The sequence below is a fragment of the Microtus pennsylvanicus genome, chromosome 9 (genome assembly GCF_037038515.1).
Source record: "Microtus pennsylvanicus isolate mMicPen1 chromosome 9, mMicPen1.hap1, whole genome shotgun sequence".
Classification (NCBI taxonomy): domain Eukaryota; kingdom Metazoa; phylum Chordata; class Mammalia; order Rodentia; family Cricetidae; genus Microtus; species Microtus pennsylvanicus.
The window spans coordinates 36,026,318-36,040,836 of record NC_134587.1 but is presented as its reverse complement, the minus strand read 5'-3'; the positions used below and the strand labels follow the sequence as shown (position 1 = coordinate 36,040,836).

Sequence of the window (14,519 nt, the reverse complement as noted above, 5' to 3'; positions counted from 1 at the left end):
ATTGAATTTAGCACCATAATGAAGAATCATACACAGTCTAGGATCTGTGGCAGAGACTACCCATCTCCTCTCAGAGGTAGACAAGAAACGGAAAGTCAGGATGTTTACACACTAACGAGTGTTTTCTCTCCGTCTTTATTCCACCCAGTCCTTGCCCTTTCCAGCCTAAGGATGGTGCTCTTACCTTCTGCTTGAGTCTTCTTCAGTTTTGCACTTCGTGAATCTTCTAGGGGAATGATTGCAAATAAACATACACACACCTAAAAGTGTGTTTTCTAGAAATGTGCAATACTAATCTCTTTAGAATTTCACATACATGTTTTTAAAGTATTTGATGCTAAAGTCTAATTAAAGTTATAGCAAAGGAATATTTTATGAAAATTTTCATGTTTTTTTTTCTGTAATTTGAAAGATGACTTTGAAACATAAGGTCAATTTATTTTTATGAGGTTGCCAAAGGGCATATGGTTCTTTGCAAATGTAATGTCTTAAACCTATCAGAAGTATTATTTGTTTTTCTTAAAAGAAAAGATAATGTATTTAATTTCTCTCTTCAAATGCATAAACATTTATCTATATGATAAATTACTTGAGATAATATTGTGGATGGATTTTTAAAAAATCACATTTAGACACTCATTCTCAGAACCACATGTGTGCACCCCCAACACACACACACACACACACACACACACACACACACACACACACACCTGAAATTGTGTCATTAGGCATATGAATTACCACCTAAATAATGCCAAATTGTATTGCTATTTCATTAAAATTTTGCATTTCATTTCTTTTATTAAGGGTGCATTGAAATAAATATTTCCTGCTTCTGCAATATTAACAGTGAAATTTTAGTGTCTAGTGTATGAGTTTTGGAAATGGGGCTTTGGGGAAGTAATAAAATCATGAGGATGGAGTTCCTAAACATCAAGAAGCCCACTATATGTGGATTGGCAGTGTGGACACAAAAGAGAACCCATTGTCTTGAAATAAATGTTGTTTATGCTACCTAGTTTCTGTTAATTAATTATAATATGATTCAGTCTTCACATTAGTAGTCAATTTGCTTGTCAAGGGTGTGTGCATATGTATCTGAACATGTGTTTATTTGAATGTGAGTATGCATGATTATATGTGCATATATAGGTATGTGTGTGTTCATGTAGCTGTGTGTTTGTGTGCATGTCTGTTTTATTCATTTCAGGCCGATTATTTTCTGTTATTTTCACTCTAAAAACACAAATAGATTTATTTTACTTAATTTTTAAATTTCACTTGCTTTTTGTCTTTTGAAGGTTTAGCTTGATGTTATTTAAACTCAATTATTAACTTTTTGTTTCAATTTTATTTTACATTCCAGCCACAGTACTCACTCCCACCCCTCCTCCTGCTCCCTTTACGTTCTGCCTGACCCACCTCCCATTAACTCCTCCCAAGGGTAAGGACTCCCATGGGGAGTTAATGAAGCCTGAAACATTAAGTTGAGGTAGGACCAAGTCCCTTTCCTCTGTATCCAGACTGAGCATGGCATCCCACCATAGCAAATGGGCTTCAGAAAGCTAGTTAATGCACCAGGGATAGATCCTGGTCCCACTGTCAGGGGCTCTAGGTAGACCAAGCTACACAACTGTCTCCTACAAGCAGAAGGCCTAGTTTGGTCCCACGCAGGCTCCACAACTGTCCATCTAGAGTTCATGAGTTTCCAGGAGCTTCATTAAATCATGAATAATATATTCTGTGGTGTCTGATTTTATAGACTTATTTACATAGATAAAGCTTTCCTCATACCTTACAGCCATAGTTTGCAGACATTACAAGATGAGAGCTCTGTTCTTCTTCCCATCTGTTCATGTGTATCTATCTTCATGTGTCCCTGCCTCTACTTCACACAAGCCCCAATTTCCAGCATTCTCTATTCAGTAACGCATGTATGTATAGGATTTTATTCCCAAACATTGCTATATTTTTATTATTGCAAATTATAAAACAAAGTCAAGTTCCTTGAACTGCCAAGACTTTGTCTTTTCCATTTTTTTTTAAAAAACACTTGACTTCAGTGAGGTCATTAGCTCAGGCTGTGACTAGCAAGTGCTATAAACAAATAAGTGTGTGTGTGTGTGTGTGTAAAACTACAGACATATGTAGATACCAGTTTTTCTTTCAAAAGTATGCAGATTACCTTTCCAGTTTGTGACTTCAAGTAGTGAGTCTTGTCTGTCGCCAGCTTTGTAAGAGCTGAGAATTGTCTTCTTCCACTAGTTTGCAAATGCAACCCAATTAAGCACCCAACTTGACCTGGCTCAGTATCTGAGATATTCTAGATTATTGTTGGTATGTTTCATCATTTAATATATCAACATTTACCTCACTTCTCATTTCTTTGTGCTTTTAATAGCAAGCAAGGGGTGCCTGTTGTGGTCATTAGAATGTCATTAGCCCCCATAAACTAATTGGGAATGACCCTGTTAGGAGGCTTGGCCTTGTTGGAGTAGACGTGGTCTTCTTGGAGGAAGCATGTCACTGCGGGGGATGAGCTTTGAAATCTCATGATTGCTCAAGTCACACTCGAGAGACCACTCCTGTTGCCTGTGAATTCAAGGGTAAGTGCTCTCAGTTATCTCCCCAGCATGTTGCCATGTGCCACCTTGATAGTAAGATGATAATGAACTGGATCTCTCTGAAGTGTAAGCTACTCTATTAAATGTTTTCCTAAGAATTGCTGTGTTCGTAACGTGTCTTCACAGCAATAGAAACCGTAACTAAGAAAATTGTCATTTCCTTTCCTCTTATGTGAATAACAATAATTCACTATTTGACTATACTGCAATTATTTAGTAGTTTCCCTTCTGATAGGAAATCCATTGCTTCTATATTTTTACCTGGAAAACAAAGCAAAACAAATAAACTGCATTGAATATCTTTGTACATGTATGTATCATTTTGCAATTTTTTAAAAATGCAATTTTTTAAAAATGGCACTGGGTTTTGATCCTACTGCATGAACTGGCTTTGTGGGAGCCTAGCCTGTTTGGATGTTCACCATCCTAGACCTGGATGGAGGGGGGAGGACCTTGCACTTCCCGCAGGGCAGGGAACCCTGACTGCTCTTGGACTGGAGAAGGAGGGGGAAAGGAGTGGGGAGAGCGGGAAAGGAGTGGAAGGAGGGAGAGGGAAATGGGAGGCGGGAGGAGGCGGAATTTTTTTCAAAAAAAATAATAATTACTAGCATACTTTTATTATTATAGAGAACGAATAAACTAAAATTTAAAAAAATGTAAACTCCTTAAAATGGGAAGGCAGAGTCAATTTCACATTCTTTTCTCACTTGGTTATATTGACATCACTTTGTGATTTAAATCTAAGTTTCTCTTTCCAATCTGAAGAATGGCTTTCCACGTGAAGATTTGGATTTTCCCTCCCCACCCAATCTGTTATTTATAGAATTAATGCTATTCATAGGTCCAGGTTTGAGAGATCAGAGGTGACAGGACACTGGTTCTTTGAGATAAGATCCTCTGAAATATTGATGGTTGTATTATATTTTATTTCAGTGTTTCATCTCACATTGTTCTTAATAAGAATTAGAAGCTCTTATTTAATATACATTTAAAAGCTAATTTTTAAAGATTTGTGTAGAAAAAAAGACCATTATAATCAACACACATAAATTTATTACCTTAGAAACTTTTAAATATTTATACTAGCATTTGAGATAGCTTTGAAAATAAACATGAATCTTCAAGTTCATTGTGTTCTTATCATTTGTAAAACTAATAATTTAAGCAAATAAATAGAGAATTCAGAAGCCAATATTGTATGCATACTTTAGATCAGTGTTTATATCCACGATTTATTTTAGTGTCACTAATGTTCATAAAAGTCTATATAGAAAATGTTAATGTGGAGTTGTGTATTATGACTTCCAAATATTAATACACTGTGTTCTGTTGCAGCTAAGGGACAGATTACATTTCAGACATTGAGTGGATAAGTTATCACCTCCCTCACTGTTTTTTCAAAAGGAGGCATCAGTCTTTTTCATAACCCTGCCTTTACACATTAAATTTTGATGCTCTTGGACAAATTGGCTATAAACATCTTTAATGTAAGTATATTAAAGATAAAATCCAAAACTCATAAAAGCACCACTAAGAATTCAGTTTTTTTTGATAATTTTCAACCACCTTCCTCACATTTGTATTTTTAATTAAATTATAACCACAGGAAGCAGTCTATAAGAGGTTATTGCGGACAAACCTCTACATTAGGGCATCAGGCACAGCACAATGCAATGCTCAATTAAGTTTTCCTAGATGTCTCATTTATTATTTATCTTTTTACATGTATTTTTTGTTCATGTAAGTTAAAAACAATTTTTGCTGACTTTATAGCTAAAAAAGTTACACTGCTATTTAGCCCTTTTAAAATACCTTTGCAATGTGTGTGTGTGTGTGTGTGTTTAAGTCAAACAATCTTGAATATCATTCATCAGCCTGAATCCACTTTTGAAAAAAGGCATTGTCTCTCAGTGACCTGTAACTCACCAAGTACACGAGACAGGGAGACTGCAAATACCTGCCCATCTCTATCTCCTCAGTGCTGGACTGCAAGTGTGTGCCAATATGCTCATATTTTTTCCATGGGTTCCCGGATTCTAACTCAGGTTTTCAGACTTACAAGGCAAGCACTGGACTGGATGATGCTCTTTGACAGATCATTAACATTTTTTTAAATAGACATACAAAATTATGTGTATTTAGGGAATATAGCATTCACTTTTAACCAACTCATAATGCATAGATTATGGTAAGTGACATATTCAGTACTAAAAACTTAATGATTATTTTGAGTTGGGGAAATTTAACATTCTTTCTATCAGCTACTTGGAGTGCACAATTGGTTGTATTAGTTAATGGATACTGTTGGACAGTCCAGATAAGTGTATAGTAGACATAAAACAAGATAGACTTTTGCTGTTGCCATTGGTTGGGTACAAGAATTTAAATGTAAGTCACTATTGCTTACAACACCACATATTTAAACACAGGATTGAAGCAATCAAGCTTGATCTTCCTCAAGGAATAGCACTTATAGTACAAGAAGGTGGTGTGTGCTGCCATCAATGAAAGCAATCAATCGTCCTATCTAGCTGAGTCTCCTACAACAATGTGAACCTGTGATCTACAACAATGACCAGCAGGACAAGACAGTCCCCAACTTGCAATAGTGGCACTATATCTTTGGGGTATCCTATAACTTTCTAATTTAACTTAAGAACCCCTAAACAGGAGAGAATTCAGTATTGTAGCCATGTTCCTCTATCTAGAGAGGCTGTGGAACCTAGAGGAGTATACTACTGTCATTTTCCTACCTCAGTGTAATTTATAATTTCATTCTAAATACTTATGCTTATGACAGTAAAAGAGCATAGCTCTGTAGCCTCATCAAAGAAACCTGCTTTTGCAAAAATGGAGTCCCTCACAGCAATTCACAACTAGTCACACTGCAGAGAACTACCTAATGCATCTTGAATGCAACCCCTATACATACAGCTAATGGAACATTGTGGAAGAATGAACAAAAAGATTGTAAAGAGCAATAGGATAAGGAAGTGTGTTGGAGATTGTCTTATATTTACAAAATGGGACGGAACTTAAGACATCTTTACAATATGGCTGACTAAACAAAACCACTTGATACTCCAGTGTAGATGGAAGAAACCTCACAATGCCCCATCCATAGATAAACTGCTACAGGCAATTAATGAGTTCAAAGAAGGAGAGATTCAGTCTTCCCCAGGGCCAAGGTCCCTCACTGATTATCCAATACCAAATAGTCAATCCAAAATCATATATGAGCAATAGTAAATAGACACAGTAGGTTGTAGTTATATAGGTAATACACATAGAAAGACACAATTAACAATAGTGACAATTAAAGAAAAGAAGTGCCATAAATTTGAAATAGTTGAGGTTGGGACCATAGGAGAGATTGGAAAGAGAATGGAGATGGTATGAATACAGTACTCATATAAGAAATTATCTAAAACTTAAAAATAAAATGTATGAAGAAATGTTGTTTGGAAAGTTACCAGTTGTGAAACATATCATCTTCAATAGGAATGAACTATAGGAGGATCTATTTGTATACACTATGACAAAAACAAGTATTTCTTCTTATTTCATTGTTTGAGGTTAACAAATGTGGTGTGTTTGGGTAAGAGACTTAAGGCTCTATGTCTTCAAATGGCCATCAGCAACAAATGTGGTGGGTTTGTGTAAGAGACTTAAGGCTCTATGTCTTCAAATGGCCATCAGCCACAATCTCCCCACTCTATTTGCAAAGAGCTGTGCTACCCCCTTTCCTGCTTGGAATATAGAAAAGGAGTGGGGAGCAAAGAGTCCATGGTTAAACTACCTGAGCAATTGCACTAAAGAGGGAAATTGTAGAGTGACTTAGAATGTACTGTGAAACCCACAGGAAACTCTAATGTGAAACCTATCAGAGACTCTTTCAATGGTTGGGTTTCACAGTTAAGCAAAAGATAATGATGATGTGGGATTTCCCTCTGTATGCTGTGAATACCACTGGTTAATAAAGGATTGCTTTGGACCTATACCAAAGTAGAACTTAGTTAGGCAGGGAAAACTAAACTGAATGCTGGGAGAAGGAAGGTGAGCGGTAGAGAAGCCATGTAGCCCCTCTACACACAGATGCCAGAACTTTAGCTGGTAATACATGGAGATACACAGATTAAGAGAAATGGGTTAAATTAATATGTAAGAGCTAACCAATTAGAAGCTAGAGCTAATGGGCAAACAGTGATTTAAATAATATGGTTTCTGTGTGATTATTTTGGGGCTGAGCAGCCAGGAACTAACAAGTGGCCTCCTAACAACACAATGCATTATTTCTTTTCTTAACATTATCTCATCATCAGTCATAGAAAGAGAAATCAATAAGTGAGATCTCAAGAGGAACTCTCTGTAAGTAGGGAAAAGTGGAAATGTCCTAAGAGATACCTTTATGGAAAATAACAGTATGGCCAATGACACTAAAAATAATCAGTTTCAAATGGCAAATAGCAGGAGCCAAGCAATGGCAATAAAATCTAGGAAAGTAAATGTAAATTAACATGTATTACCTACCCTTCCCAGTGGCATTTTCATTTTGGGAGGATTTTATCTACGGCATTACTATGTAGGTTAGCACATGCCCTTTTGACCGTGAGATTCCATTTCAGATTCTGAACCTAAATACATTGATCTCAGAATTACATTCTACTCTTCAGGGTCTGTAAATTTCAGCAAGTTAAACACTTCAGTTTCCTCCATGAGTTCATAAAGAATACATTAATAGGATGGTGTTGGATCTAGAATGCTTCTGTTAGATATTTCACTACTACTACACAGAAGATGTGAGCTTATCTACCAAAAACTGAAAATCCTTTTCGGAGAACGAGGAGGGCTACAGATGGAGGCCGAGCCCAAAGGTTCTGCCTCCGGGATGTTCATTGTACTCACCTGTGCTCCTGCAGGAAAACTTGGTTTTCTGGTCACACAATCGAATGGTACCATTGCAGCCTTTTTCGTCACTGCCGTCTTCACAGTCCTTTTCTCCATCACAGCGCCAGAGATCAGGGATGCAGTTTCCATCAGGGAGGCACTGAAATTCATTCCCAGTGCAGCCGGCAGGAGAATGAACTTCTTAATTTTAAATCAATAAGGGGAAAATGGGGCAAGATAGGAAAGAAATTATGATTTTACTGTCATTTTTTAATAATCTTTTTCTCTTTGGGTAATATTATTATGCTAAAGAAATTATATATTTTAGTCTAACAGCTATGAAATGCTCAAGCATTTCAAATCCACTTTTAAAACAAAAATTAGGCGAAAATAATATTTACTGTCTCTTGCAGATTTCCTGAAGGTTTACATAAATGAGTAAAGACACTGTGTGGATGTGTTAGTGTTGTCTTAATTAACGCCTTCAGGTACTGTCTTTGAAGTACTTTCTTCAAGTCATGTAAACAAAATCTCCTACTGATAAGATTTTTCTTGATTTTTGACATTTCTGGAGCAATTTTTTTCAAATTACCAAGAAATAAATAACCAAAGAAACAATAAGAACTTTGTGACTAAGAAAACCTTTGCAAAATAACAACTGAGAATTTGAAAGCAAAGAAACACACACAATAAGTAAAATATTTTCAAGATACAAAATTTCATTCCTACAATCAAAGCAAGAAGTTTTAGAGTTGAATTTAATATACTAGTACAGACTCAAATTCTATTAATGAATAGTAATGCATATAATACCCAGGTATATTACTCTCTGGCTTGTTGATAAAATGAATGTATGATAAATTAATCATCACTAAGATTAAGGGGATATAAATATTAAGACATAGATATATTTTATACTGTAACAGCTGAACAATGTAAGTATAATCAATTTTTTTAAGTTTTAAAATAGCAAATATTATGAGTATGATATTAATGATATATTCTCCAGTACCGTTCTAAAATAAGTCTATTGATATATATTTGTGGCTAAAGTTTTAATGTAATAAATTTATTTTATATGTTGTATTATTATTCTTAGCAAAGATCATTTAATTTGACAATTATTCACCCGTTTAATTGTTGACTTGGTAATTATTTAAAGTAAGGATTATAACTAATTCACTTACTTAAGATCAAAATTCTGATGTCATTAAATCAATTTCTGATACCTAGAGATGTCCTTCTGTCCACCTGGAAGTGTTACTGTGTGGAATACATGGTGTTTGTAAATAAATATTTTAACTACAATGTTTGCTGTTTCTTCTTCTTGTGGTATACATAGGTATGTTCATTATTTTAAGAATAACTATAACAATAACTATGGGGATGGGATAAAACCCAGCTGGAAATGAATCATTCATCCGATTCATCTTACTTTGTTAAAAACAAATATGTGAATAAATTACGGAATTGTTTATTAATTTTCCAAAAGGCATGTAGATAGTGTCAGAGACAGCATCTACAGCAGTGACTTCTCTGGCCTCTTTATCACAATATCATTTTGAACTTCTAGAAAGTTTTTAATCATGAAGAGACTCAAAAATAAAATGAAATTGGCTTATACAGAAATATAGACGAATATGAAAATTCATTTCCTTTTTATATTTAAGTTACTAAAGTTCAGTTGTTTTTCTAATAAAATTTAACATTTATTTTACTCTTCTATAAGATCATGGTAGAATTTAGCTTTTAATGAAAAGTTCTATAAACTCTATATTGCTTCAGACACTTTAGCTTTCCTAGGGCTACTCCATTAGCTGGTGGTCAGCGAGCAAAAAATGTAGAAAGGAAGAATCAGAAAATCTGGTAATGATGAGCGTGGCCTATGTATGAGAAGAGAAGGAAGCATGTAGAAATAAAATAAATTACTGTATAAACAAGAAAAACATTCATGAAGAAAGTAACCAATGTGAGGGGTAGAATGAATTCCAATAATGTCACTGAAATCAGGATGGACCATCATAGATCCATTATGCTGTGGCAAAACACAAGGACAAAGTCTTTGTATTAAATTGGAAAAGTTTTAAATATTGCCTTTGTTATCCAACCATTGCAGATTTGGAGATAACTATTTCTTTGGTGTTCATTTAAGCCAACAAGAAGAAATAAAAAATACAACACTCGCTGGGTGGTGGCGCACGCCTTTAATCCCAGCACTCAGGAGGCAGAGGCAGGCGGATCTCTGTTAGTTCGAGGCCAGCATGGTCTACAAGAGCTAGTTCCAGGACAGGAACCAAAAGCTGCGGAGAAACCCTGTCTCGAAAAGTCAAAAAAAAAAAAAAATACAAGACTCTAGAAGGTCCACATCATTCCTGAAAGGAATATACTTTATCACAATTTGTCAGCTAAACCTATTCACATAAATTTGGACCCTATATTCTCAATCACAATAAAGGCTAATCAACTGGACATGCATTGCAACTTTCACTCTTTATTACCAGAAAATGCCGATGTGATTATAAAACACTAAATATGAGTTTAGTTACAGAATGAGTCATAGGAGCCAAATCTAAAATGATGGGGGAAAGCTATGAAAACTTTAAGGTGAAAAACTTGCAAAGCAGAAAGAATGTAATAAGAAAAATTTCAAAGTAAGACTTAATTTGAAACACAAACAAAGGAATAGAAGCTAGTGAGTAAAATAAGATCTGGATGGTTAGGGCCAGATTTTTGTGGGCATTTATTAATAACCATGGTAAAATAAATTCAGTTATATCAGTACTGGAGATTTTGAAACACTGAAGTAATGATAACAAAATTCAGTTCAATTTTTGCTGGCTACTGTTTGGATAAATAGATAATCTGAAGCTTGAATCAGCGTCCAGATAACACCAGTTGTTGGATTGCCCAGATCCAAATAGCAGACATGGCTTCTGCTTCTGGAAACATTTCACAGGGTATGGGACACCCAGATAAATGTGCAGTTGCCAAGCGACATCATAAATACTCATGGCAGGAGCAAGTGCTGTGAGGACAGATAAAACCAGCCTAGCCTTGGTGGTCTGACGTGAACCTATCTTATGACAGAAACAAAGCAGGAGTCCTGAATCCTATTTTATAATCAGTCAGAGGGAAAAGGAAGTGAACGGGAAGATTCTTTGGTCTCTCTCACTTTAGGTAACAAAGATTGAAACACTCTCACATGCTAATAATCATTCTACCACTGACCTACATTAGTGGAGATCAAAGATTTATTAATTTGTTTTATAGCAAATTTAGTAGATTTTTAAAAACTATGTGGAGTGTGGGAGAAGTGACAAGAAAGAAACAGGCAGGCAGGGCCTAGACCTAGCAAACCATTAGTATCATGTTAAATGTTAGATTTAAGCTGGAAGGAAAAGCAGGATAATAAAAATAATATTCAGTTTGATTCTCATGATTGCATAGACATCCCAAGTCTCTCTCTCTCTCTCTCTCTCTCTCTCTCTCTCTCTCTCTCTCTCTCTCTCTCTCTCTCTCTCTCTCTGTGTGTGTGTGTGTGTGTGTGTGTAGAATCAAGATGCACACATTTACGTATCTATTTCCTCTTCTTGAACACTGGTTTATACTGAAGCCACTTGCTCTAATATACACAAATGCACACAAACATTTGCATGTTTTTATTCCCCCTCTGCTTCCTCTTCCTACATCATTAAAAGAACCTGAAAAGCGCCCGTACCTATTTAGACATTTGTGAGTTCTTTTCTTTCGATGGATTTTTTTTTTAAGTTTTGGAGTTTTATTCATCTTAACTCTCTTGCCAAATACAATCAGTTTCTGTTAAAAGTTTCTGATTTTCCTCTGTGTAGAGAGCAACATCCCTCAGAAAGAGCCTACCAGGAATGCTTTAACATTAGTTCCAAATGTGACTCCCCTGAGTCCTGGCTTCCTCAGCTCTGAGGCTTGGCACAGTTCGTCTTTGTGCTATGGTTGTCTCAGTGGAGTGCTCTCGTTATGGCTGTGTGTTTATGTGCATGCTCATGCTGTTTTACTCCTGTGTTTCCATGATGCTGATGCTGGTTATTATATTTTTAACTAATGAAATTTTACTGTATTTTTTTTACCCTGAAGCTATTTAAACCAAACATACAATTTGGGAAATCTAATAAATAAATAAATAAATAAATAAAGAGCCCTGGAGGAAATGTAGCAACTGATAGTAGAATTTATCTCAATATTTAAGTGAATCTGCTGCGACTAAGTATTTGCAGTTGGAAGACTAGCAACTCTACAAAAATGTAGAGGAATTGCAATTACACACACACACACACACACACATATACACACACATTTGGTTTGGTAAGTATGCTAAAGTCTTCTTTACTCTTAGAGGAAAGAGAATATAGGGTTGGAAATATGGTGAATTATTTAAAATTTGAGTCCAATCTGGAGAATTATTTTTATTGCTTTTTTAATGACTTTTATGCCTTAGCTTGATATCTGTTGTTCACTGCTTTGAAAATTATATAGCAGTATGCTTCCCAAGCATCAAATCTCCTGCAGTTTATGTGTCACATGTCATTCTGTCTGGTCCACCTTTCTCTCTAGATCTTTGTTTAATCATTATTATTAAATGTTCCTTTGTGGATGGAGACATTTGTTTAAGACTTAATTTCCAGATTTTTTTATCCATCGCAGAAACCAGCCCACAGCAAATTTGTGGCCTCACGCTACTTATCAATAGATGGAGAAAGCCTTAGCTGTTCATACCTCAGGGAGCTTAAATTTCCCTTAAGAATATTGGGACTTTTTTTGGGGGGGGGGAGTTACAAACGTTGTGGCTCAAATCTCTCTTTGTCTGTCTGTCGGTCTCTCTCTCTCTCTCTCTCTCTCTCTCTCTTTCTCTCTCTTTCTCTCTCTCTCTCGTAGCAGCATAAACGAATGCAGACAGATTGTAAAAAAATATACACAGATTTAATAGGGAAATTAGACTTACAGTCAGGAAGCAGAAAGGGCAGCTGGGCGCACGTCCAGCAGATTTATAGGTAAACATTCACCGAGGTGGACACGCCCCCTAAGGCTGGGCTTAACCCTACATCTCCCCCTTTTGTCTAAATAAGACAGAACTAAACCAAATACAACTATATATAATAATAACAAATAATAAATACAAAAAACAATATTGAGAACAAAAGTTGCTAGACATTTTATCTCAAGGAGTCTAAATAATGTAGAAAGTAACTACTGGGCTTAACCCTACACACTCTTTCTCTCTCTCTCTTCCCTCTCTCCATTCCTCCTCCCTCCATCTGTTTCTCCTCCCTGCCCTAATGCATATTCACCTCTTCACCAGGACTTGGTGACTGATGGAAGGCCAAGGTCTAGTGGATTTGCCTGGTCATTATCTTACTGTATTCCCTTTACATCCCTTCTCTCCTCTTCACCTTCACATGCTTCCAAAACACAGGTTTGATACTTTGTTTAAAAGCAAAACAAGTGCCGTTTTATTGTTTTATTGCATTATACATTTTTCTTCATTCCCTTCCCTTCCTCCCCTCTTCCCTTCTGCCCTCTCCCGTGACCCACCATACTTCCAATTTACTTAGATCTTGTCTTTTTCTTCTTCCTATTTAAATCCACATGTGTCTCCTTTAGAGTCCTCTTGGCTGTCTAGGTTCTCCAGGATTGTGAATTTTAGGCTGTTTTATCTGTTTGTTTTGTGTCTAAAAGTCGTTTATGAGTAAGTACATATATTTGTCTTTCTGGTCTGGGTTACCTTACTCAAAATGGTTTTTTTCTAGATCAATTTCTTTGCCTGCAAATTTCAAACTATCATTATTTTTTACTTCTGAGTAATATTCCATTGTGTAAATGTACCACATTTTCTTTATCCATTCTTCGGCCAAGGGGCATCGAGGTTGTTTTCAGGTTCAGGCTATTGCAAATAATGCTGCTATGAACATAGTTGAGCACATGCCCTTTTGGTATGAATGTGTTTCCTTTGGGTATATATCCCAAAGTGGTATTGTTCAATCTTGAGGTAGATTGTTTCCTAATTTTCTGAGAAATTTCAATCCACACACCTACAAACACCTGATTTGGGGGAAAAAAAAGTTAGAAATATAAAATGGCAAAAAGAAAGCATATTCAATAAGTGGTGCTGGCATGACTGGATATCAATATGTAGAAGAATGAAAATAAATCCATATCTAGCCAGGCGGTGGTGGTGCAAGCCTTTAATCCCAGCACTTGGGAGGCAGAGGCAGGTGGATCTCTGTGAGTTCGAGACCAGCCTGGTCTACAAGAGCTAGTTCCAGGACAGGCTCCAAAACCACAGAGAAACCCTGTCTCGAAAAACCAATAAATAAATACATAAATAAATAAATAAATCCATATCTATCACCATTCACAAAACTCAAGTCCAAATGGACTAAAGACCTCAACAAAAAGCCAACCACACTAAACCTTAAAGAAGAGAAAGAGGAGTAAACTTGAACACATTGATACAGAAGAACATTTCCTAAATATAACCCCAGTAGCACAGACAATGAGAGAAACCATTAATAAATGGGACCTCCTGGAACTGAGAAGCAAAGGACACAGTCAAGAAGACAATAGGGCAACCTACAGAATGGCAAAAAATCTTCACCAACCCCACAACGAACAGAGGACTGATTTCCAAAACATGCAAAGCACTCATGAAACTTGATAAAAAAAGAATAAATAATCTAATAAAAATGGGGTACAAACCTAAACAGAGGACTCTCAAAAGATAAATCTTAAATGATGGAAAGACATCTAAGGAAATGAACAACATCCTTAGCCATCAGGAAAATGTAAATCAAAACAACTCTGAGATTCTATCGTATGCTTGTCAGAATGGCCAAGATCAAAAACACTGAAACTGACTTATGCTGCAGAGGATGTGGCTTATGGAAGACATTCCTCCATTGCTGATGGGAGTGCAAACTGATACAACCAGTTTGGGAAACAAGTACCTTCTGAACAGTCAAATGCAGTCTGAGA

The 14,519-nt window shown here is 36.1% G+C and overlaps 1 protein-coding gene across 1 annotated transcript in view; it reads right to left on the bottom strand.

The window, feature by feature from the left end:
• Window positions 1-14,519, bottom strand: part of Lrp1b (LDL receptor related protein 1B) — a 1,720,116-nt gene that overhangs the window by 600,442 nt on the left and 1,105,155 nt on the right. Inside the window, exon 21 of the mRNA XM_075985306.1 lies at window positions 7,533-7,715. Within this exon, the coding sequence (XP_075841421.1) occupies window positions 7,533-7,715 (183 nt within the window). The remainder of the gene's footprint in view (window positions 1-7,532; window positions 7,716-14,519) is intronic.